This window comes from Ranitomeya variabilis, chromosome 1 (genome assembly GCF_051348905.1).
Source record: "Ranitomeya variabilis isolate aRanVar5 chromosome 1, aRanVar5.hap1, whole genome shotgun sequence".
Lineage (NCBI taxonomy): Eukaryota > Metazoa > Chordata > Amphibia > Anura > Dendrobatidae > Ranitomeya > Ranitomeya variabilis.
The window spans coordinates 1,036,071,419-1,036,097,983 of record NC_135232.1 but is presented as its reverse complement, the minus strand read 5'-3'; the positions used below and the strand labels follow the sequence as shown (position 1 = coordinate 1,036,097,983).

Genomic DNA, 26,565 nt, shown 5'->3' with positions numbered 1-26,565 from the left:
GAGAGTTGCCTATAAGACAACCCCTGTTACTAACCCTATAGGTCAAATGTAATAAGAAAATACACAGAGTAAAGCCATTTAATTCAAATAAAAACAGACTCCTTTTGTTTGAAAGAAAAATTCCCCACCCTCTTTCACTTACTACTGTAAAATTTAAAATAATAAAACATATTCCTCACCTGTCCGACAATAATCCATGTGTCCCATGACTTGCTCCAACTCTGCTTCATCTGGATTGCATGGCTGAGCAGTGGCATCTTTCGACTGCCTAAACGTGAATCCAGGAGACGCTGCGCCTGAGAACCCTGCTTCAGTGCCGAGCGCTGACGTCAATACGTGACCAAAGTTCATAACTGCAATGAACTCAGGTGTAGTTCCAGTGTATTTAAATAAATAATATCTTTGATAACCAGCTAAGCTAAAGCAGCCAACTGGGGGGTGGTTTCATGCCATCGCTCAGCCATGCAATCCAGATGTAGCTAAATTGGCTTCTTCGTGGGACAAATGGATTGTCGTTGGTCAGGTGTGGAGTGTTTATATCAAATAAAGGAGTTTTTCTGTGTGTGTATTTCAGTTAACCCCTTCCCGACATTTGCAGTGCATATATACTTTGTCAGTCATGCGATCACCATGACTAAGTGCACAGTGATCGCATGATTCTCCCTTCTGTTTCTCACATGGCGCCTTCGTCCTGGGGTGAGGTGACGACCCCCCTCCCCACCGCAACTACGATTGCTGTGATTGGCTGTTAAATTCTAAACAGCCAATTCCAGCGTTTCTCATTGTTTCAGGCAATTAGATTGCCGGAAACAGTGATATCCAGCCTAGGATTGGTGCTGTAAGAGCCCCTATCATAGGCTGGAGCCTAGCAATGACGTCGATCGCACCAATTAGGGCTCACAGACGCGGTGTGACCTGGCATTGACCGCCCTGTACTGCCTCATTCTAGCTACGGATTTGTACAAAGTGGTCACTGTGTGGCTCTGTGTGCCGTGCTGGGCCTTGGGGTGCCACAGATGCCTGTGCATCTCTGCTCCTTCTGATCCTGCTGAAGAAGAATGAGGAGTTCCAGATCCCTATCTCTCCTAATCAACCCCAATATCCCCCCTCACCATCCTCCTTTCTGCCACTGAACACTGATCAGTACTAGATTGCTTGATTTCTGGCATTTTTCTTTTTCCTTTTTTTTTTTTTGCGTCCTGCAGCCGCCGAGCGTTGATCAAATCACTGATCCGCACTTGTGCTCGCTGTTTTCCACAACTTTTTTTATCACAATTTATTTTTTCTCCCTGTTCCCCTTTCTTTGCACCACTCCTTACGCCACTGATTAGAACCAGTGCTTGTTTTTGGCAACAACTTTTTTTTTTTCCCCTATTTTTTTTTTTTTTTTTTATTGCCTTTTTGCACCACATCTGTGTGTCCTACAACCGTCAGGCATCGGTTGGTGACTAACATCACTGACAGGCCTACATTTTTGTTTTTTTTGTCAAAAAAGAATCGAGTCAAAATAATTTAGATTAGGTGATAGGACTGATCGAGTACTGTCAACCAATCTAAAAAGTACCGTAGTAATCTTCATCTAATACAGTATTTTTTGCTGAATTGAGTTAGGTTTAGTGTCAGAAAGAAAGTAACAGATCTGTGTGTCCTACAGCTGTAGAGCGCTGATCACTGGGGCACATCAGTGATCAGCCTCAGGATTGTTTTCTATTCACTTTTCACAAAAACAATTTAGGTTAGGGACAGTAAAAATATACTGTAGTAGTCGGAGTGTTGACTTTTTCTATAACACTCCACTATTACGCATGGCTACGGCACGGACTCTCTTTGAGGCCATCCACAAATTGTTACATTACAGTAATTAATGTACGGTGTCCTACCCAAGATGACCCCAACTTTTTTCCGACTTTTTAAACTTTGGACAGTCATTGAGCGCTTCAGCAACAAGTTTGCTGAGGTTCACAACCCCCATCTGTGTGGATGAGTCCCCAACATATTTCAAGGGGAGGCTCAAATTCCTGCAATACCTGCCCAGTAAGAAGGCCAGGTACTGAATTAAGCTTTGTAAGCTATGTGATAGTAACTCGCGGTACACCCACAGGTTTAGAGTTTATGAAGGGAAGGACCCCCTTAATACACCCTGTCCTGGGAGTGAGTGGGATAATTGTGTGGGATTCGGTGCACTCACTGCTGGATCAAGGTTATCACATCTATGTAGATAACTTATATGCCAACATCCCACTGTTCAAGTCCCTCTCTGCGTGAGCTACCGCAGCCTGCGGTACTTTCTACCAAAATCAGAGAGACCTCCCTAAGATGCTAATTGGGCAGATTCTTAGAAAGGGTGAGAGCATAGCCCAATGTAGAGCATGCTGGTTGTCAGGTACAAGGACAAAAGGGATGTTATTTTCTTGACCACCACCATACATGGTGATGGCAGCACCCCACCGCTGTACTAGGTACCTTTACATAGGTCACCAAACCAGACTGTATATTGGGGTACAACAAGAACATGGGGGGGTTAATCTCTCTGATCAATTCCTCCCTCTGTGCACTTCATACAGATGAACAGGTCAGACCAGGTCCTTCCTTCAATTCCAGGAAGTAGTGATCAAGGCACTAATATTTGGCAGTCGAGATGGAGCTGGACTCATTACTTCCGGAACTGAAAGTGCCCGTTTTGCACCAGGGCAACATTTCCCCTGTGAGGTCTCTCAAACTGGAAAGAGAGGAAGGTCGCAAAAAAAGGTGCAAAGTGTGTTACAGAAGGGAGCTTTAAAAGGACACCATTTATCAGTGTGACACCTGCCCTGACAAACGTGGCCTGTGTATGAAAGTTTGTTTCAGAGTCTCCACTCATCCATGGACTAATACGTTTATTTCTGACTTGCACAACTCTCATATGCCAACCTGACGTAAACCACAAAACTCATATGCCAACGTGACATACTCTACATAACTCGCGTATGCCATCACATAAAAAAATCACATACCAGGAAAACACTAGATCAGTTCCAATATAGTGTCACTAGTGGGGGAGGGGGGATTCCACTGTTAAGGAACATCAGGGGTACTCCAAATGAAACATGACATCCACAGACCATTCAGTCAAATTCTGCATTTTTAAATATTGCTCCTTCCCTTCCGAGCTCTGCCGTGCGCACAAACAGTGGTTTTCCCCCACATATAGGGTATCTGCAGTCTCAGACTTTGGAGTCCATTTTCTCCAAATAAAAAAAACAAAAGATCAATTTCACAACTCAACGTCACACATTTAGATAAATTCTTTGGGGGGTTGCATAGTTTCCAAAATGGGGTCACTTTTGGGGGATTTCCACTGTTAATGCACATGAAGGGCACTCCAAACACGACATGGCGTCCGCTCTCAATTTCAGCCAATTTTGCGTTGAAAATAGTCAAACTGTGTCCCTTCCGAGCCCTGCCATGTGCCAAAACAGCAGTTTTCCACCACATATGGGGTATCGAAGTACTCAGGAGAAATTGGACCCCAAATGTTGGCGTGCAAATTCTCCTGTTACCCTTGTGAAAATAAAAAAAAATTGGGGCTAAATGAAAATTTTTGTGGTAAAAATTAGATTTTTAATTTTCACTGCTCTGTTGCCTTTTGTGAAAAAAAAAAAAAAAAAATTGGACTAAGTAGTAGTCTCATCAGCCAACGTCTGTGACCGGCGGTAATCTTTTTGCCTCTGGTCACAGCTGCTGGGTCACAAGCTGTCATCTGTATGACAGCGTGGGAACTGCAGCCCTGTGACTGGTGGTAACTAACTTACTGCCGATGTTTCTCGCACAGATGACAGCATGGGAAGCGACGAATGTTTGGTCTGCCACCCCCAACAGTAACATGCACTTCAGGAAGAAGTCCGTGCACGGACACTAGATGTTCGGTATGGACACTAAGCTTTACCGTTCGGATTCACCCATCCCTACTTAGTGCACATTGGCTGCCATAGTTCTTGGCAGTGCGAGTCCTGATTTCCCAGAAAGATGCACCACTGAGAGATTATCTTTTGTGCTGCGCAAAAGACAATTTCACTCGATGAATGAGTGTTTTGCTTATTCATCGGGTGTTTGGCAGCCTGTTTCCTGGACAAGATAATTGTGAACCAAGTGTTTTGAACAACTTGGTGTTTTAAAAATCCAAACAATTTTCATTGTGGATGAGCCTTTAGCACTTAGGCTAAGTGCACACGTTCAGGATTTTTTGCGGTTTTCCGCTATAAAAACGCGATAAAACCGCGAAAAAAACGCATACATTAAGCATCCTATTATTAGAATGCAATCCACAATTTTTGTGCACATGTGGCGTTTTTTTCCGCGGCAGAATCGCGTTCCGGAAAAAACGCAGCATGTTCATTCCTTGTGCGGAATCGCGGGGATTCCACACACATAAGAATGCATTGATCCGCTTACTTTCTGAATGTGGCTATGCCCACCATGCGGGAAGTAAGCAGATCATGTGACTCTCCTCCAGGCCCTGGGAACCATAAAATTGTTAAAAAGAAAAAAAAAAGAATTAAAATAATAAATCGTGATATTCTCACCTTCCTGCGTCCCTTGCAGCTTTCACGCTCTTCGCGATGCTCCCGTTCCCAGTGATGCTTTGCGGCAATGACCTGTGATGACGTAGCGCTTGTAAAACACTAGTGTTTACTGGGAAAACAGATGCCAATTCCGCATGAGTTTTATCCGCAGCACAGTTGCGGAATTGTCCCGGAAATTTCCGCGGTAATTCTAGACGTGTGCACATAGCCTTAAGATTTTGAAGAATAAAAAAAATGTTTTTACCCTATATTGTCATTTATCACTTTTTAGTGTTTTTAATTTTGATTTCTTTTTATTAAGTATGGTGATGATACAGAGTCTGAAGCGGCTGCGGAGAGGCCGATCAGTGCAGCCCATCTCCTACCTGAGGAGGCGGATGCAAATCAGCAACCAAATAATACCCGTCCCAATGCTTCCAAGGCACAAAAAGATGTTGCTCTAAAAGAGCAAGCAAGGTACTTGTAATCCATACATTTTACTTTGTTTTCCTATCCCATGTATGATTTGAGATTTGTAGAAACGTCTTTAGTTAGCACATGTCTTGCTTTAGTTGATGTACCGTCAGAAGACCAGTCACCCCCCCTTGTAGCACCTGTGCTTCATATTCCTAGGAGCCTTGCGTTTACTATAAACATTAATATTACAGAGAAAAATTCTATGAAAGTAAGCTGCAACAGCAGCAGCAAGAACTGAAACAGTTACAAGAAGAGAGAAAAAAACTGATCGAAATTCAGGAAAAAATTCAAACTTTGCGGAAAGCTTGTCCTGACCTTCAGGTATGTGTCCTTATTAGCCCTGTTTGAACATTTCATCAGTTTTAAATAAAATCGTGGTAAATAAAAATTATTTAATAGATGAATCTTGAAAAAGCATAAGCTATGAAAAGTACTCATAATTTATTCAGCAAGATACCAGATTTTGTTGTTTTTTTTTCACCTTTCTTGTGAAATACTTACAAATGATCTCCACTTTTCCAATGCTCACTTGGTGTACTTCTTTATAGCATGTGATGGAACAGCCAAGCATCAGGTCTTATGGATGTCTTGGAGGTAGTCCTTTCCACACCCATGTGAGCAAGGAAAAATGAATTGACCCAAAATTTCCCCAACTTGATAGTAGCTGATTAGTATAAATGAGAGCTTCAAGACCCTCGGCAATTAGCTGCTTCCTAAGGCTGGTTTCACATTTGCGTTTTTTGCCGCTGCGTTTTAGCGCAAAAAAACGCATGCGTTTTTTTCCCTATATTTAACATTAAAAACTCATGCGTTTTTTTGTATGCGTTTTGCCGCATTTGACGACGCATGCGTCGTTTCTATGCTTGCGTTTGGTTGCAGAAATGCAACATGTAGTAATTTCTAGAGGCGTTTTTTTGCGGCAAAAAAACGTATTGCTGTCTATGTAAACGCATGCGTTTTTAGGGACATGCGTTTGGTTGCGTTTTAAACGCATGCGTTTCAATAGAAAAAATAAGAATACACACTGATAAGCCACCCCCCACCATCAAGGTGATAAAGGGATCCAAACCCTAACCCTAGGGATCCTAACCCTAACCCTAGGGACCCTAACCCCAACCCTAGCTATTTCTATTTATAGTGGGTTTTCTAGATGATTTTGATGATTGGCAGCTGTCACACACTTCTCAACATGCGTTTCAAAAACGCAAACGCAGGAAAAAACGCATGTAAAAGCGTCAAAACGCATGAGAAAACGCATGCGTCTAAAAAACGCAGCGTTTGCACGCGTTTACATGCGTTTTTTTCACCACCTGCGTTTGCGTTTTAAACGCTGCGTTTTTAAACACAAATGTGAAACTAGCCTAAGGCAGCTTTAATTTTAAGCTACCGTATATACTCGAGTATAAGCCAACCCGAGTATAAGCAGAGACCCCTAATTTTGCCACAAAAAACTGGGAAAACTTAATGACTCGAGTATAAGTCTAGGGTGGGAAATGCAGCAGCTACTGGTAAATTTCAAAAATAAAAATAGATACCAATAAAAGTAAAATTAATTGAATCAGGAGCCCCATATAATGCTCCATACAGTTCATGATGGGCCCCATAAGATGCTCCATACAAAAATATGCCCAATAAAGGTTATTGATGGCTCCATATTAAACTGTGCCCCATATAACGCTGCACAAAGGTTATTGATGGTCCCATAAGATGCTTCAAAGAATAATATGCCCCATTTGCTGCTGCTGGTGCTGTGATTAAAAAAAAAAAAAAAAGACATACTCCCCTCTCGTCGCTGGGCGCCAGGTGCCGGTCCTGAGCGGGAGGGGACATCGGCGCGCTATGGGGGCCAGGTGCCGGAGTTGCCGCTAGCTCAGGCCCCCGGCACTTGCGATATTCACCTGTCCCTGTTCCACCGCCGCGTGCCGCTTTGTCTTCTGTCTCTCTGCAGTGACTGTTCAGGCAGAGGGCGCAGGCACTAACCACGTCATCGCGCCCTCTGACCTGAACAGCACAGCCAGAGAACGCGGAACACCAAGCCCGGCGGTGGAACGGGGACAGGTGAATATCGCATGGCTCACCCTCCCCCGTTATACTCACCTGCTCCTGGCACGGTCTGCACGTCCCTGCTTCTCCAGTCGTCTCCGGCGCGTGCCGGCTGCTCCTTCCAGTGCTGAGCAGTCACATCGTACCGTTCATTAAAGTAATGAATATGCGCTCCGTGCCTATGGGAGTGGAGTCGCATCCATATTCATTACTTTATTGAGCGGTACCACGTGACCGCTGAACAAAGGAACAAGCTGCCGGCGGCAGAGACCATCGGAGAAGCAGGGACGTGCAGAGACCGCGTCGGGAGGAGGTGAGTATAATGTGACTGCCGCCACTCCTGCCGCTCCCCCTCACCGGCTGAACCCCTGGGATAATGACTCGAGTATAAGCCGAGAGTGGCACTTTCAGCCAAAAAAAATGGGCTGAAAATCTCAGCTTATACTAGAGTATATACGGTAAATTATTTAAAGGGGTTGTCCACTATTTAAATATTAAAGGCCAAGTCTTAATCTGGTTTCAGTGACAGCCTGAAATGATCAAATGCGAAGCTGCACAGCACAACTTAAATCAACTGTATATTGGCCGCGGACCACACACCTGTCCTTCTAGAATAAGTGAGTAGAGCTTGTAGTACCCGCTGCGGCCACTTTACTGGTGGTGACGCTGCTGATCACTTCCGGCGGCCACCAGCATCGGAATAGCTGATTAGTGATTGTGTCGTAGCCCCAATCATCTGATATTGATCATATCAATATACATGGTTGTGGACAACCCCTTTTAACATGGAAACTTAGAGAAGAGTGTGTAATTAAAGTAACAATAAACCAATAAATAAATTATAGAAGTGCACAGGAAACCATTTTGGCCACACGACACGCAGAAAATCCTGATGATAAATTATCTAGATGAAATCATGCAGAGAACAAAGGAGTTAATATCTTGCAATGTGTTCAATTTTTGGCTAAGAAATAGCAAATAAATGTTTTGGGATTTATTTGAGCGCTGGAGTGGCGCTTTAAGTCTAAGCCCCCTGCTCTGAATCATATCCGGTGTCTTCACAGTTTTTTTTTTTTTTTTCAGCGCTGCTTTGGTCTCCCTGGGCCATCTTGTGAGCGCAGCTTGTGACTGGCCCAAAGTCAGAAGCTACGTCACAAAAGAGCAATGCAAGTCTGTAAGGGCCGGAACGAGGCTCTCATAGACTTGTATTGTAAAGTGACCTCTGTGCCGCTCCATGAAGCACTGGATTTGCAGGCAGGTCACTTTTTGTTGGAGACCGACGGGAGCAGCAGTGGGAACGGACGAAAATGCCAAAAGGTCAGTATCAAACAGAGTGTAGGGGACTAAGGCTACTTTCAGACATAGCGCATTTTTGAGCGCTATTTTGCGGGCGCTTTTCAAAAATGCGCAATGTCATTTTCGTCTGCCGGCAAAGTGAATGAGAAATTCACTTTGCCGTTCAGACACACCGCAAAAAAACGCGGCGCTTTTGTCTGCAAACACGCCGGCGTAAAAAGAATTGACATGTCAATTCTTTACGCAGCGGCGTGTCTGCGTATCCCCATAGGGCCCCATATTACCTTCCACACACAGCGCCTTTGTCCTGGGTGTCGGCGTCTTTGTACGGAGGGGTTGACACCCAGGACCGGACGTGACGTCGGACAGGAAGAGGGAAGCCCCCGCCCCCAGTGAAGCAGCATGGAGTCCTTAAACGTGGGGCTGCTGATCGATTTGGTATGTGTGTGTGTATGTGTGTGTGTGTGTGTGTGTGTGTGTGTGTGTGTGTGTGTGTGTGTGTGTGTGTCCCCATGCGACGCTAGTGCCACCATTGTGCTAAGTCGCCGTATGGGACTACTACTCCCATCCGGTATTAGGATGGGAGAGTTGTCCCTGTGTCCGGCGGCTTAGCACAATTGTAAAGTTACACAAAACACCTACACACAATACACATACATGACACACAGTACATACAACACATAACATAGAGTATATACTCACCAACAGCACACTTGTAGGCGAAGCCCTCGATCCTCCAGGAAAAAATCCAAAAATAATAAACCAAATTCATACTCCCTGTCCGCAGAATCCATAAAACGAGTGTCCCACGCCAATCGGCTGCTCTCCGGCGATACACTGCCAGGAGCGAAGCTCCTAGCAGTGTATCGCGTACTGTTCCGGAGTTCAATGGCTCCGGCGTCTCGGTTAACAGCAGTATAGCTGCGTTGAACTTTCCCACGCAGCACTGCTGTTAAGCGAGAGTGCCGGGGTCAATGACCGCCGGTAAACTCGCTCGCGCATGCGCAGTGACACACCGACAGGAACTATGGCTCCTGTCAGTGTGTTGCTGCAGCCGTGGAGAGCAGACATATCTCTGGATGTGTCTGTTCTCCATGGAAAATCTTGATACGTGGCACTTAAATATGTGGCAATTAAATACGTGACACGTGGCACTTATACGTGATACGTGTCACTTAAATACGTGGCACTGAAATACGTGATACGTGGCACTGAAGCACGTGGCACTGAAATATGTGGCACGTGGCACTTTGATACGTGACACGTGTCACTTAGATACGTGGCACTGAAATATGTGGCACGTGGCACTTTGATACGTGGCACGTGGCACTTTGATACGTGGCACGTGGCACTTTGATACGTGGCATGTGGCACTTTGATACGTGGCACGTGGCACTTTGATACGTGGCACTGAAATATGTGGCACTTTGATACGTGGCACGTGGCACTGAAATATGTGGCACGTGGCACTTAAATACGTGGCACGTGGCACTGAAATACGTGGCACGTGGCACTTTGATACGTGGCACGTGGCACTTTGATACGTGGCACTGAAATATGTGGCACTTTGATACGTGGCACTTTGATACGTGGCACGTGGCACTGAAATATGTGGCACGTGGCACTTAAATACGTGGCACGTGGCACTGAAATACGTGGCACGTGGCACTGAAATACGTGGCACTGAAATACGTGGCACTGAAATACGTGGCACTGAAATACGTGGCACTGAAATATGTGGCACTGAAATACGTGGCACTGAAATACGTGATACGTGGCAAAGAAATACGTGGCACTTAAATACGTGGCACTTAAATACGTGGCACTTAGGCTATGTTCACATTTGCGTTGTGCGCCGCATGCGTCCTTTTTTTGATTGATTTTGGACGCAGCAAAAATGCAACTTGCTGCGTCCTCTGCGGCCGGATGCGTGCGCTGCAGTGACGCATGCGGCGCAAAACGCAAGTGCGACGCATGTCCATGCGCCCCCATGTTAAATATAGGGGCGCATGACGCATGCGGCGCCCGACGCTGCGGCGCAGATCGCAAATGTGAACGTAGACTTAAATAGCTGGATAGAGCTGGATCCGCGGGCTGTGATCTGGCCTACGCTCAGCACTCTGCGGAGCGCTGTCATTCAAAACACGTCCACTCATTTTGGTGTTTAGTCCCAAAATGGAGGATGGAAGAAGAAAAGGGTTGGACAAGGAAATGACATAATTTCTTTTTTTTTTTCCCCCACTGCAGTTAAAGCTTTATTTGTGTCAAACACAGACAATCTGCAGAGAAAACTGCATAAAAAAACGCACTAAAAACCGCATCAAAAACGCACCAAAAACGCACCTGCGTTTTCTGCCAAGAGCTGCGTTTTTTGTCCTGAAAAAAAAAAGGATTGAAATCAGGATCGTGTGAACATACCCTTACCGTACAGGGTTACGAGGGGGGGGCGTCTGATTGACGCCTGCCCTAGTAACCTGGGGTTAGTGACAGTGGGGTTAGTAAACCCCAGCTGATGTCTGTTCCGCTTGCTGAGGCGTCTTTGGCTCAAGGCCATTGCAGCTGGCAGAATCGACATGATGTTAACTCCAGTGTGTATTGTATTCCGAGTCATAAAGACAGGAAATGACCTCAATGACTCTTTTTTTTTTCCCCTTTTTTTTTTTTTCAAACTTTATTTTCAGTACACAATGCTGAAAAAAACGCAGCTGCAAAAAACGCAGCAAAAAACGCAGTGTGTGAAAGCAGCTGCGTTTTTTGCCTGCGTAAAAAAATGCAGGTAAAGCAGCAGCAAAATACGCGCGCGTAAAAATACGCAGCAAATATGCTGTGTGTGAAAGTAGCCTTAAACTTATAGCACCACCCCAGCGGTGAAATGAAACAAAACGCTGGATTGGTGCTCTAACAAAGAAATAGCATCAAAAGAAATAATATTAAGGGAGGAAGAAAATTATTCCATTATCTATGTTTTCATGTTGAAATCTGTTTGCTGTAAGCACTACATACAACATATATAAATGCTCTCTAAGCATGGTTCTCTTCTCTTTTCTCTGTATTTTTTCAATTAGTTGTCCACTTCCAGTGCGGGAACATCAAGGCCACTACCAACAGCAGCATCAACACCAGAGGTTACGGATATTAATTCTGCAGTCATGCCGAGCATGCCAGATCCTGAAGATTCATCTTCTGCTGACAATGAAGTAAGGAGCTCACGAGTTCTGTATGAGAACTATTAATAGTACTGTATATGTGGTCAGCGGGCGAATGTCTCTGCTTATGCAGAGTAAGGAGACTTACAGGCCTTGCCATGCTCTTCATAGCACTGTATATACACAAAAAAAAATACTAATACAGAGCGAAATAAGAAACCGTTTTACAAGCTGGAAATCCAGGAGATATAAATAAGCTTTAAGAGGATCTCCACCTGGTTGTTAGTAAATCACTCATTAGCTGATTTGACTATTTTTTGTTCCTGAATTTTTTTATTTTGTGGCAGACAATCTACAAAAAACGTCAGCTACAACTATATTGGGTGCCATTTCTACATTAGTTTTTCCATCATTTTCTAAGAAACTAATTTAACAGTGACTAACAGACGTTTATTTTTCAATGACTGCATGTACTCGAGTATAAGCCGACCAGAGTATAAGCCGAGGCACCTAATTTTGGCACGAAAAACTGGGAAAATGTATTGACTCGAGTATGAACCAGGTATGCACGGCCACCTCACCCCATCCTGTATGCACGGCCCCCTCACCCCATCCTGGTATGCACAGCCCCCTCATCCCTATCCTGGTATGCACGGTCTCATCATCCCTATCCTGGTATGCACGGCCACCTCATCCCTATACTGGTATGCACGGGCTCCTCATCCCTATACTGGTATGCACGGGCTCCTCATCCCTATCCTGGTATGCACGGGCTCCTCATCCCTATCCTGATATGCACAGCCTCCTCATGCCCATCCTGGTATGCATCACACCCTCATCCCCATCCTGGTATGCATGGGCTCCTCATCCTTATCCTGTTACGCATGGTTCCTCACCCCTCTGCTGGTATGCACGGCCTCCTCATCCCTATCCTGATATGCATGGCCTCCTCATCCCTATCCTGATATGCATGGCCTCCTCATCCCTATCCTGATATGCATGGCCCCCTCATCCCTATCCTGGTATGCTCGGCCCCCTCATCCCTATCCTGGTATGCATGTCCCCCTCATCCCTATCCTGGTATGCATGTCCCCCTCATCCCTATCCTGGTATGCATGTCCCCCTCATCCCTATCCTGGTATGCATGGCACCCTCATCCCTATCCTGGTATGCATGGCTCCTCATCCCTATCCTGGTATGCATGGCTCCCATAAAAAAAAAAGCATAAAAAAAAACATTCTTCTTGCCTCCCTGCGCTCCCTTACAGCATCTTGTTCCGGTGCCAGCAGCTGTTTTATGCTTTTAAGCAGTGTATGGCAGGGATGTCATGCGCTGCTTACAAGCAGAACACAGCTGCCGGAATACTCACTGCTCTCCACCCTGGGACTATGTGCGTGGTGGGCAGTGAGTATCCATTGCTATTAAGTAGTGTGCACAGGGTCATCCGCAGCCGCCGTGCGGTCACATGTGCCAGCTACTTAAGGGAATGAATACTCCCCTCTCTCCACGCCTATTGGAGTGGAGAGAAGTGAATATTCATTTCTCTTAAGTAGCTGGCACCCGTGATATTCCGGCCACTGCTGGAAGCCAGGGCTGCGGCTGACCCTATGCGCTCTATTACGGAGAACTTAATATTCTGTAATGCTGTATATAAGCCCCCGATGTAACCTGAAAGATGAGAAAAAGAGGTTAGATTATACTCTCCAAGGGGCGGTCCGATCCGATGGGCGTCGCGGTCCGGTCTGGGGTCTCCTATCTTCATCCGATGACGTCCTCTTCTTGTCTTCTTGCAGCGGCTCCGGTGCAGGCGTACTTTGTCTGCCCTGTTGAGGGCAGAGCAAAGTACTGCAGTGCGCTAGCGCTGGGCCTCTCTGACCTTTCCCGGTGCCTGCGCACTGCAGTACTTTGCTCTGCCCTCAACAGGGCAGACAAAGTACGCCTTGTCCGGAACCGCGGCAGGAAGACAAGAAGAAAACGTCATCATAAGAAGATGGGAGGCCCCGGACGGCGACGCCCATCGGACCGGACCTCAGCGGGACCACCCCTGGGTGACTATAATCTAACCTGTTTTTCTTGCCTTTCAGGATACATCAGGGCTTATCTACCGCATTCTGTAATGCTGTAGATATGCCCCTGATGCCGGTGGCCTTATCTCATATACGATTTTTGGGGTGACATATTCCCTTTAATTAACTCCTTGAAACTGCTTTGTGTGTTAGGAGGGTGCAGTTTTGAAAATATTATAAGATTAGATGGTTTTCCAATATATAGACCCCTCAGTGTCCGTGTCACTTCCCAGCTGAATGTCTCTTGACAAAACAGGAATTGTAAATAGAAAAAAATGTGAAATTGCTAAATTTTTACATCTTAACAAAATAAAAGGATTCTAAATGACACCAATACGATATACTTCCTATATGTATGCCTTCTAACTAGTTTGTATGGTATGACGAACCAGTGTAAGCAAAGTTGAAAATTGCTAATTATTCTAAATATTTGTCATATTTCAGATATTTTTATTTAAAAAATCAAATGCAAAACTTCTCAACCTAAAGCTACCACTAGCATAAAGTGCAATGTGTCAAGAAAGTAACAATCTCAGAATGGCTGGGACAGACCTGTCAGGTTTGAAAAATGAGGTTTGCTCATTAAAAGGTAAACTGTCAGCTGCCCTAGCCTTCCAAAACTGCACGCATGTCTTTAATGCACTCTGCACCTACTTTTTAACAAGCCCCTTTTTGTGGATGTGATAGTTGAATAACCATAAAATCAATTTTAAAATTGTGCTTGCTGGCTGTACACATCACTGCACATTGCCAGCTACGCTGCAAATATAGTGCGTTACTAATTTGTCACAAGCAGAGTTTTAAAATTGATTTTATGGTTATTGAATAATCATTAAGCCATGAAAAAAGGCTTGTTATAAAGTACTTGTAGGGTGCAATAATGACATGGTGACGGTTTTGGGCTTCCCTTTTAAAGTGAATTTTGGATCAGTCACTACGGAGTTAAAGCTCTTTTCACAAAGATGCTCCTTTTAGTATTTCCTTCATAAATATACATTTATAAAATAAGTGCTGTTTGGCAAAGTTAATTATGGAAATTGCACATTTTGTTAAGACTAACGCTGTCTAATCCTCGTATTCAGGTATGGTCAGAGATTCGCAGGCATCAAATTTTAAGGGAAGATTTGCGACAAAGAAGGAAACAGCTTGAGTCATTGATGGCTGAGCATCAGCGAAGACAGGGAATCTCAGAAACTGCTTCTGCTGGCTCTTTAAGAAGTGATGACTCTGACACACACAGTCTTCAGCACCGCAGCAGGACTGAAAGGTGAGTAATTGACACGAATCTCCCCTTAAAGGGAAGCTGTTATCAGATTTTTGCCTTGTAATCTGAGGACAGCCTTATGTGATGGATGAAAGCCTGATTCCAGGGATGTCACTTACTGGGCAGCTTGCTGTAGTTTGAATACAACCAGTGTTTTATCAGCAGGAGATTATCACTGCAGGACTAGGTGTCTTGTGCCAGGCAGTCCAGCTAATCTGTATATCCCCTCCCCCACCACTGATTGGCAGCTTGCTGACAATGTATACTGGAATCTGCCAATCAGTGATGTGGGAGAGGTTATACAGCAGTCTGTATTCTGAGCACTGCTACATCTACAGCAAAAAAATAGGGATTCTATCAAAACTGCACCAAGCAGACCAATAAGTGATACATCGATCCCTTTATGGCCAGGTTCAGATGGCCGTACTAGAACTTGGACTGCGTACAGAAGCTTAATAATCATAATCTTTTTAATTAATCTTTATTTTTATATAGCACTAACATATTCCGCAGCGCTTTACAGTTTGCACAGATTGTCATCGCTGTCCCCAATGGGGCTCACAATCTAAATTCCCTATCAGTACGTCTTTGGAATGTGGGAGGAAACCGGAGAACCCTGAGGAAACCCACACAAACACGGGGAGGACATACAGACTCCTTGTAGATGTTGTCCTTGGTGGGATTTGAACCTAGGGCTCCAGCGCTGCAAGGCTGCAGTGCTAACCACTGACCCACCGTGCTTCCTGCTCTATTTACATGTACTAGTCTGGTCTGTAAATCCAACCAAAGTAATGCATGCGCCACACTGACCATTTGTCCATGTTGAAAATCGGCCATGTGCCATTGGATATAATGGGTGTGTGTGCAATCCGTGCCGCGTACATCCGTATAATATGCTCGTCTGAACAAGCCCTAAGTCCCTCGTTCAGTACAAAACGTTCTGACTTCTCGTGTAGTTTTTAGTACTGAGGTGCATAATGTTGGGCTTCTTTTATTACATCTGAATAAAGGCAATGTAGTTTAGATATGTTCACGTGTGGCCCCTTTAGTTCCTCACACACTAGAAAAACACTGACAATTCCAGACGAATGTGTTCCGAATCCCAGAATGTGATCAATTTGGGCTCATTTGGGACTGAACTGGGTAACAGTGTGCTAGAGTGAATTACACAGAGGCAGTAGCAGTATGATGCATGTGGTTTTAGCGAATCCTAGTGATATTTCATTTCATTTCTTTATTATTTTTTTTGTTCTGTATTTAGGACAATGGCAACTTGGGGGGGATCTACACAGTGTGCCCTTGATGATGATGATAATGATGATGATGATGGTGATGATGATGGTGATGGAGGTGATGATGATGATGAAGCATGCATATCTGATGTAAATCAGGCAGAAGAGGAGGAGGAGGAAGATGATGAGCAAGAAAACACATTCCAAGAAAATGTCATGTATCCCCCAAGTGGCATGAACCAGAGTTCTTTCATTGGCAAGGCCAATAAGCCTGGGTAAGAAGACATGCTTCAGGGATGTGCTTGTTTAAGTTTAGAGAACTGTCCCATCAGTATAGTGACTCTTTTATAAGGATGTACATGTTTTTTTATAAGTATGCCATTGTATACCCACATACTAAGTTTAGGTTAGGAAGAATGGGGTAAATGAAAGGAAGTCTAGTTGCATGGTCAAAAAGTGTGTTTGTAACCAGGCAGTGTAATAAGTCTGCAAAGAAGCTGTAGAGGTGAAACATTGTTACATACAGATGCTTCTCACAATATTAAAATATCATCAAAAAGTTAATTTATTTCAGTTCTTCAATGCCAAAATGTGAAACTCATATAGAGTCATTACAAGCAGAGTGATCTATTTCAAGTGTTTATTTCTTTTAATGTTGATGATTAATTATGGCTTAAATCCAATGAAAACCCAAAAGTCATTCTCAGTAAATTAGAATAATTAACAAAAAACACCTGCAAAGGCTTCCGAAGCATTTAAAAAGGTCCATTAGTCTGTTTCAGTAGGCTCCACAATCATGGGGAAGACTGCTAACCTGACATGTCCAGAAGGCAGTCATTGACACACTCCACTAGGAGGGTAAGCCACAAAAGGTCATTGCTAAAGAAGCCGACTGTTCACAGAGTGCTATATCCAAGCATATTAATGGATAGTTGAGTGGAAGGAAAAAGTGTGGTAGAAAAAGGGGCACAAGCAACCGGGAAAACCGCAGCCTTGAAAAGATTGCTAAGAAAAGGCCATTCAAAAATATGGGGGAGATTCACAAGGTGTGTGGACTGCTGCTGGAGTCATTGCTTCAAGAGCCACCACACACAGATGTATCCAGGACATGAGCTACAAGTGCTGCCTTCCTTGTGTCAAGCCACTCCTGACCAATAAACAACTCCGGATGGGTCTGGACTGTTGCTCAGTGGCCCAAGATGTTGTTTTCAGATGAAAGTTAATTTTTCATTTCATTTGGAAATCAAGGTCCCAGAGTCTGGAGGAAGAGTGGAGAGACCACAATCCAAACTGCTTGAGGTCTAGTGTGAAGTTTCCACAATCAGTGATGGTTTGGGGGGAGCCATGTCATCTGCTGGTGTAGGTCCACTGTGTTTTATCAAGACCAAAGTCAGAGCAGCTGTCTGCCAGGAAATTTTAGAGCACTTCATGCTTCCCTCTGCCAACAAGCGTTTTGTAGATGTAAATTTTATTCTCTAGCAGGACTTGCCACGTGTCCACACTGCCAAAAGTACCAATACCTGGTTTACAAACAACAGTATCGCTGTGCTTGATTGGCCAGCAAACTCGCCTGACCTTAAAGGGACTCTGTCACCTGAATTTGGCGGGCCCTGTTTATGGTCCGATGGGCAGTGTTTTCTGTTCTTTCATTCACCCCTTCCTTTCCCGCTGGCCGCAATATTGTCTTGAATGTGATTAGGTTTCCTCCGTAGAACACGCGTGCGCAATGCAATCTTGCCTTGTGCACGCGCAGTATGCTTTGCCCAACTGCGGGCAAAGCCGAAAAGCATTAGTGCGTATGCTCCGGCGTACTATGTCCCGGAAGTATTTCGCTGTGTTCCGGGACATAGTGCGCCGGCTCACGCGCACTAATGCTTTTCGGCTTTGCCCGCAGTTGGGCAAAGCATACTGCGCGTGCGCAAGGCAAGATTGCATTGCGCACGCGTGTTCTACGGAGGAAACCTAATCAAATTCAAGACAATATTGCGGCCAGCGGGAAAGGAAGGGGTGAATGAAAGAACAGAAAACACCGCCCATCGGACCGTAAACAGGGCCCGCCAAATTCAGGTGACATAGTCCCTTTAACCTGAGCCTAACCTCCTTGTCAAGAGGAAGATGAGACACCAGACCCAACAATGCTGACGATCTGAAGGCTGCTATCAAAGCAATCTGGGCTTGATAATACGAGTTTCACTTTTTGTATTGGAGAACTGAAAAAACACTCTGGTCCATCAAGTTCAACGTTTTAGCTAAAATGATTTGCAAAGTTGTTTTATTTTTAGATGCAAAGTAGCAATACAGAATAATTGCAGATAAAAATCCTGACTCTTAAACAGCAAAAATAGCAATGTGCGTATTGCAATACTGTTCTTCCAGATGGAGAAACCAGCGTTCATATTCTGTTGATGGCAATTACCGTCCCTCTCCGAGGACCAGACAGCAGCAGAATATTAGCATGAGGCGACAAGAAAACGTTCAGTGGGTCTCTGAGCTTTCCCAGGTGGAAGAGAAGGAACATTGGCAGGAGCAGATAGACCAGCTGAAGAAACAACTGGAGTTCAGCACAAATATATGTCAGACTTTGATGCGAGACCAGCAGGTAAGTGTGGAAGAGTTCAGCCTTGTCTCTCTAGCTCATTTATGTTGTCTCTGTACATTTCTGCTCATTAACCCCCTTAAAGAAGAGTACATTTTGATTTTGCACTTTAGTTTTTTCCTTTTATTTTTATGACAACATAGCCACGTAAAACCTTGTTTTTATTTTTTTGCGGGATCAGTTGTACTTTTGAATGATAGCATCCAGTTTACCAAGCAATGTACTGGAAAATGGGCGAAAAGATTTCCAAGGTCTGTGACATTGCTAATAAAACAAAACATGCACTTTTAGGCCAAGTACACACGTTGCAGAATTACTGCACTATTTAGCTTTCGAAGCACAGATTTTGGTAGAATAGTTTGCGGGCGACATTTGCAGAGAGCCCTGAAGGTGCCAGAACAGCAGAAAAATCCCAAAAGTGACCCCATTGTAGAAACTGTATCTTTTAATGAATTAATCTACATCTGCAATGACTATTTTGTAACATCCATGCCAGGCTTTTTTTTCTGGAGAATTACAAATATGCCAGTCTAGTACCCGTACATTGTGTCCCCCATACAGTGTAGAGCCTCCATACATTGTGCCCAGCTTGTGCCTCTGGCGATATGCACCAGTAGTATAAGTGCCTTCTCTCCATTACACTAATGCCATATACGTGATGACCGCTTACTGAGGTTTAGGCACAGTGCGGTTCAGAAGGAGGTGGGTGTTTGGATTTGGGAGCACACAATTCATTTGATTTTATTTGAGGGGGCAGGAGCCATGTTGCTTTTTTAGAGACTTTGTTTTACCAGTAACGTGGGAACCCCCTATAGTTCCAGTGACAGATTACGGACCTGAATGGGGGATGGTTTTATGTGGGATAAATTAGGGTTTTATTGGTAACATTTTGGGGTACATAACTTTTTTTGATCGCTTCCAGTATAAGGCTGGACCACATTTTTGTGTTTGGGTTCATTGGTTACAAAGAGGGTCTTGTGATGCCCTTGTAACAAGTTAAATAACGCTGTAAGGCGATAATCATCTAATCAGCTCAGGTCAGTTGCAAAATCGGCTGGGGCCGATACTGCAGGATATCAGCTGTCAAACATAGCAGACAGCCATGGGAATCTCCGCTGCTCGACAGCGCCATTAAAATGTGGCGCTGAGGAATAAGTATCTTAAACGATCGCCCTTAAAAGGCGTCTCGGCGGTCGTTAAGGGGTTAAAGGAGGATTCTCGTGTTAATATATTGATTTTATTTAACTGCCTGAAAATAAGCAAGTTTGCAGTTAACTTGCTTTTTCTATCTCCTGTCATTCTTGTGCAATGAGAGCTTTCATCATTCAAAGTGTACAGCTGGTATCCATGGGTTAACTCCCAATATCCTAGCCCACTCCTTCCTGCCCATTGATGTCTATACAGCAGTTATCTGTTCCCCTCCCTACCTTTCAGCTGCTGTTATAAATCTTTCAATATAACCTGCCCCCAGTATCAGTTGCTTTCAGAGTAGTAGGTCTCCTTATCACTACTGTGCTGTCCCAGGCTGTGGACTAGTTCAGATGCCTTATTATCTGTGTAAGGCTACTTTCACACTAGCGTCGTACTCGGCCCTTCGCAGTGCGTCGGGCCGACGTACCGACGCTAGCGTTGTTTGCGCTGCACAACGGGTGCAGCGGATGCTGATTTTAAGCGCATCCGCTGCCCCATTGTGAGGTGCGGGGAGGAGGGGGCGGAGTTCCGGCTGTTCTTGCGGCCGGCGGTCCGCCACAACACGACGCTACCGTCGCATGACTGTTGCGACGTGTGTCAATGCGTCGCTAATGTTAGTCAATGGGGAAAAAACGCATCCTGCAGACAACTTTACAGGATGCGTTTTTTCGCCAAAACGACGCATTGCGACGTATGCAAAAAACGCTAGTGTGAAAGTGGCCTAATTGCAGTGTACAGTCCAGAGCCAATCACTGATGGCTGCATGTGTTATAGCAGAGGTTGTGCTGGGCTTTATACTCCTACTAATAGTACTCTAATGCCACCTACTGGATGTAGCAAAGCTGTAGTCCTTATTTTTTTCCTCTTTGTTTTTGTCTGTAGAAACCGTCTGCGTATGTAAATTCCAAGCTGAGCATTGCATGGAACACAAGTCTCCTAACGCCAGCTTGAACCCTCCATAAGGAGAAATGTCCCCTTTACACCGGAGGTCAGAGACCTCTCACCTAGCGAAATCAGATTTCCTGCTTGGCACTAATGAGGGACAAACGCCTCAAAACGTGTCTGCAAATGGAGTGTCTTGTTTGGCTTCTCTTCCTAACGGTGCATTCACATTTCCATGGGAATGTTTGTACTTCCCAATTTTTGGTGTTGAACAGCACACAGACCCATGTGCTATTCTAATCCTCAACATCGGATCAGAGTAAGACTTGCTCTGAGCCGACCCGGCGGTCTCTATATCTCCAATGTACCCCTCACAACCTTTCGTAAAACTGTAGGTATTATCCACTCACGAGGGATCTATTCATTCATCCCCTCACGTAGGCGTCCTCTCTCTATAGCTCAGTCCAGGGGCAAACTATCCATGGACCATAGCTACTTTTCTGTGGACAGCCTTCTTTGATCTTCCATGCCTACACCCACTATTACATAGGCTTTGTTTCTTTGGCTGTCACACTTTGGATGTTCCTTCATAATACCTCTATTGATCATGGAGACCCTCAATATCTAGGTTATTATACTATCTTGGCCTTCTTCCAAGCATTTATAATGAGGCTGATTATTCTTATTTTTCCCCTTTCTATACCTTTTTGTGGTTTTGTTCATTACCTATGGGCACGTGCAATATATATTGTATTAAGCGTTATTCTATTGTCAGTTAATCAGATATGGTTATGCACTGTGTGGAGTACTCGGGTCTGGGACGTCTCACATGTTTTATTGCTAATTTGCTTGTGGTTTTTCCTCACTTTATAAAATGGTATAATAATTATTTACTGGTGTGTGCCCATTCCTACAGGTAGGGCTTTTTTTCTTCCTTCTCAAGCACTCTGACATTACACACAGATATGTGAATGCTTCTGGGGCAAGGCTCGTTAAAGGGTCATTATTTACTGTAATGATTGCTTCCTCCAGTAGGTGGTGCTGGCGCTGGCCAGAAATGGCCCTAGGGCCTGAGCTTCCCCATCCCTGATTTAGTTAAAAATTTACCCACCAGCTGTTTTTCATTGGTACCATTTACTTTTCCAGCCTTTCATTAACCCTGTCTCAGCCGTACTATTTATTTCTACATGAGTTAATATTTTCAAATGGAAAATGTCTAACTTTCACTTTCTGATACGTGCCTTATGTTGTGAATGAAGTATGACTAGAAGACATTTCCAAATCATTGCATTCTCAATTGTGTTTTTTTGCTCTGTCTGTGACTCTTTTTTGGATTCCTTTGCTGCCTGTTTCTGCCCATGCGCTGAACGCTGTCGGTGTGTGCGGAGAAGAGAAGCGATCTGGGGAAGCAATCCAGTTACCGCGGCCATCCTGATTGCTGTGGTTGTGGACCCTCTGCTGTTCAATATTTTACATATTGATCTGTGGGCAATGATTGCTTAGCTCAGGACCACCAAGGTTTCAGGCACTGTAAAAACGTGGAGAGTTGATTTGAGAAGTCAGAATGTGTTCAAATCCACCTATTTCACCTTAGAGAGAAATTAATTTGTAAGAGTGTCATATAGTTTTTTTTTTTTTCTTTAAGTCCCTTTCCTACCTCTTGCAAAGCTTGTTCACCAATCCGTACAGTGTGATGCCAAGTAGCGTGGGAACTCCTCAAGTGCACCTGATAATGCACCAGCTGAATCAGTGCTACACTCAGCTGAACTGGCAGCAAAACAATGTTCTCAGGTACGTGATGTCTGAGGACCGGATCATTGAGGCTTCTTGTCTAGTCAGCAGACTTTTATTGGATTTATAACATTACTGTAATAAGTGTGTCTCTATCATTTAAGTATATTTGCAGAACTTCAGTTCTGAGGATAGAAAGCTTATTGCATTACATATAACTGTTTGTAGAGAAAGCGCCTCTCCATAGCATGGCATTGATTTCATGTATAAGAGCAGAGTTAAGCTATGTTCACACACTCCAATTTTGCGGCATTTTTGTCTGCAGCCAAAGTTTGTTTTCTTGGCAGTAAAAAGGCTGTGTTCTAAACTCCCATTTATTGGTTTTGGGTTTTTCTTTAAAGCATATTTTGGTAGGAGTAGATTACATGGGTGCTTTGTCTACAGTACACGTTTCATAAAGTTACCATAGTTTGTGTTTTTTGCAGGGTTATTTCACTTATTTGTTTGTGTGGGTGAAAAACGCTGAAAGAATGTAGCATGTGAACATAGCCTTAAATAGACTGGAGATGGCTTTTAGACCTTTTTTTCTTTTTTGTGCTATTACCATCTGTAAATGGTTATTTTTATATTAACAAAAAAATAAATGTACAGTTCTGTGAACTTTTTGGGCTGTAAGCATTTCACTTCTCTAATATTTCCTTTATTTCTTCAGGCTGAAGCAAATGTTAAGTGATATGTGTCAGCAGCAGGAACACTTCCATCAAAACTCCCAACAAAGACAAGAGAGAAGCAGCAGCGCCCCTCCACCTTCCACCCCTAATGTATTTAATAATTTCAGCTTCCTCCCCCCTCCCATGAATGTGTTTAACATGCCTCCATTTGGGAGTTTTCCTAACATTATGCCAGGTACTTTATTTTAGTTGGATCCATTCTGTAGCGTGCCATTTTCCTGTGCCGCTATTTTCTGTTGTACATTATGAAACATGTGTAATTTCCTTTTGCTCCTCCTCCTATTGATTTTGATACAGGTATGAATTTTAATATAAATCAACCTGGGATTGGAGACTTCAATTCTAATTCTGCCTCTCGGCCTGACATACCGCTCCAGCCTCATGATCCCAACACTTCAGGGAAAACGGAGTACATGGCATTTCCCAAGCCTTTCGAAAGTAATGCAGCCAGTACAGCCGATGTGCAAAGGTCCGGTTATTTTTAATATGCAAGCCTTTTATTTTATTTGGGTTGCCCAGTTATTTATCATATGTCTGGTACAATGCATTAGCTGCTAACTCACAATACAGACTTTCAATGTTACTAGTTGTATGATTGACTCCTATTCATACAGTACAGATATATTGGAACTAGTTATGGGTGTAACTTTACAATGCATAGCATTTTCTCTCATGCTGGCCTGTAGTCTATAGCTTCCTATATAGTTTTCTCTACACTACCTAATCTTATATTATTCCTTAGAACCACTCCTAAAGCCTCTGATGATGAACACACAAGAGGTCACCGGTTAGAAAACCATAATAAAGACCAAGGTAAAACCTCTCCCTTTTTGGACCCTGGACATACAGAGTTTGTAAACTCTGTCAAACAATTGAGGCCGTATGATGAGGAGTCAGCGGAGAGTATGAGCACTATGCCGGATCCAGAAGATCCTACAACCGTAACTAAAGCGTTCAAATCTCGAAAAGCCTCAGCTCAAGCGAGCCTTGCGTCCAAAGACAAAACCCCAAAGGCCAAGAGTAAAAAAAGAAAAGTTTTCCATCAGAAAAGTAAAGGACTGAAGAACCAGGGTAAGTTTATATTATTTTGGTTGGCAAACAAAAGGACTGAATTTTATGTTGAGTTTTGCATATTTGCATTTTTATTTTTGTATTTTAAATATTTGAGTTAAAGTATTTTTAGATGTTTAAATATTTAATGTATAATTTTTCACAGATCTCCACTGTGTAAGTATCTCCAGCACTAAGAAACCTAAGGAGAGCAGCAACAAGCATGCACAGACTGAGGGAGTGACTGAAACCAATGCCAGTTGTGATCACATCGCACGGCTGAGGAAGGACAACCGAACTGCCGAGGTTTCCTCAGGTACATAAGCTCTTTATGAAATGTCCTGTTACGTAAGCCAGTGCTTCTGAAACCGTGAAGCGCTCCTAGTTATTTATTGGACTTAAAGGGAACCTGTCACCAGGAACAACGCTGTTAATCTGCAGGTTAACAGCGTTACGATGCTGTCCGGCACCCGCGCGCAGCCGAATGCAGCGAGTACAAGATGATCTTTATTCTCCCTGCCAGCATTCGGTATTCAATTATAGGGGCAGGGTGGCGCCGGTTCAGTCACCGTTCTAAGTATACAGAGCGGCCCCTGCAACCGCGGCCCTCACGGACTCTACATTGAGGCCAGCTGTCAGTCAGGGCCTGGGGAACAACCGTACAGATCCATTCAAGTAAAGAGGACGAACTACTGATCCCTGCACAATCAAAGTAGTGCCGTGCCGTGCAGGGGTTTACTATGGAGAAGATGCAGCACTGAATCCACAAATATTCCCCATTACTCTCAGGGTAGAGCATAATCCTAAACTAATGGCAAATCCTTGCTGTATGCCTTCGCTGTGAGATTGGAAATACCTTTTAAGCAATTATTTGAGATTCTTGCATGTAAGTTAATAGTTCATTGTACTTTGCAGAGGCAGGAAGTGACTTTTCCGTGTTTGAAGCGTTACGTGATACCATCTACTCAGAAGTTGCTACACTGATTTCTCAAAATGAGTGCCGTCCACATTTTCTTATTGAGCTTTTCCACGAACTGCAGCTTCTGAATACGGATTACTTAAGACAGAAAGCACTCTTCGCCCTGCAGGTAATATCCGCTTTTCTCTGATCACTGCTCAGTGCTTCCTATTCACGATCGTTAGAAGTGCTGACTGGGATTATATAGTGTCGAGCCTGCTCGTTTGTTGTATCAGAGAATTGTAACCAGATCTCATACAACCCTTTTAAGCTCATTATTACATATTTCTCTAGGATATTGTGACCAGACGTGTCACAGACGCTGCAGACCAGAACCATGACAGTACTAAGCCTATAGAGTCCATTGGATGGATGGCTTCCAACTCTGAGCTTACACCAAGTGAAAGCCTCGCCACAACGGATGATGTACGTACTTCATTGCTCCTGCATCTATTTTGATCATATCGTCCCTTACTATGAAGGGACAGATCACTGTTCGGTAACCCAGATTAAGCAATGTGCCCTTTGCTGTATTTCATTGACTCTGTGCGATACCGCCATGAGGTTTTGTATTCTCGAAGACTTTCTTCTCATGCAAGAATTGCTAAAACATCATACCACGAAATGCGCCACATTTTTCTTCTTAAAGATTCCATATAACTTAGTGCCAAAAACTTAGTTGGGGTCAGTGGCAGCCTTTGGGTGCATCATTACAGATCTTTATTATGGTTATATGCATGAACTCACATGCCAGTGTTAGTTTTCTGGTGACTACAATTTCTAAGTTTGTCTTTACTTTCAGGAAATGTTTACAAAAGACCCCAATGGTCCCACATGCAATGAAGGTGATCAGAACGAGGGGGATAACCTTAGCAACTTGTCAACATCATCCAATTTTGAGCCTTTCGCTACTGATGATCTTGGTAGGCTCAATCTCTATGTAAAGTGTTGCATTGTTTTTTTTAGCTACTGGCTTGAAATGGTGTCGCACTGTTTGGTGCCTTGGCTTAATCCTGATTTTCAGCTTGTGTGTCCATTTATTCACAGGTAACACAGTGATTCATTTAGATCAAGCATTAGCAAGAATGAGAGAATATGAACGCATGAAACTCGAGAGTGAAAATAATCTAGCTGCTGACTCATGCAATAACCTTAACATTGCTGCCACTAACCTGGAAGGTAAATCCACAACTAATGGAATGTCGTTTAAGAAGATTTCAAATCGGCACTACTCACTAATAACTTACCCCAAACCCGGGCTACAGCCGGTCACTCTTACTGTCTGATGTCAGCAGACCACTGTTAATTATCAACGTTAACAAAATATGGAGCGATGTTGCCACAAGAGCTGACGCTCTTCT

The 26,565-nt window shown here is 43.9% G+C and overlaps 1 protein-coding gene across 8 annotated transcripts in view; it reads left to right on the top strand.

Annotated features, from left to right (window-relative positions):
• Positions 1 to 26,565, top strand: part of PCM1 (pericentriolar material 1) — a 130,676-nt gene that overhangs the window by 81,867 nt on the left and 22,244 nt on the right. For all 8 annotated transcript variants that reach the window (XM_077279661.1, XM_077279656.1, XM_077279662.1 and 5 more), the window contains exons 12-26: positions 4,864 to 5,018; positions 5,210 to 5,339; positions 11,423 to 11,554; positions 14,652 to 14,836; positions 16,095 to 16,340; positions 18,442 to 18,664; positions 22,380 to 22,525; positions 23,178 to 23,371; positions 23,494 to 23,665; positions 23,939 to 24,267; positions 24,413 to 24,562; positions 25,162 to 25,334; positions 25,499 to 25,630; positions 26,007 to 26,127; positions 26,252 to 26,383. In XM_077279661.1, coding sequence (XP_077135776.1) covers positions 4,864 to 5,018; positions 5,210 to 5,339; positions 11,423 to 11,554; positions 14,652 to 14,836; positions 16,095 to 16,340; positions 18,442 to 18,664; positions 22,380 to 22,525; positions 23,178 to 23,371; positions 23,494 to 23,665; positions 23,939 to 24,267; positions 24,413 to 24,562; positions 25,162 to 25,334; positions 25,499 to 25,630; positions 26,007 to 26,127; positions 26,252 to 26,383 — 2,620 coding nt within the window. The remainder of the gene's footprint in view (positions 1 to 4,863; positions 5,019 to 5,209; positions 5,340 to 11,422; positions 11,555 to 14,651; positions 14,837 to 16,094; positions 16,341 to 18,441; positions 18,665 to 22,379; positions 22,526 to 23,177; positions 23,372 to 23,493; positions 23,666 to 23,938; positions 24,268 to 24,412; positions 24,563 to 25,161; positions 25,335 to 25,498; positions 25,631 to 26,006; positions 26,128 to 26,251; positions 26,384 to 26,565) is intronic.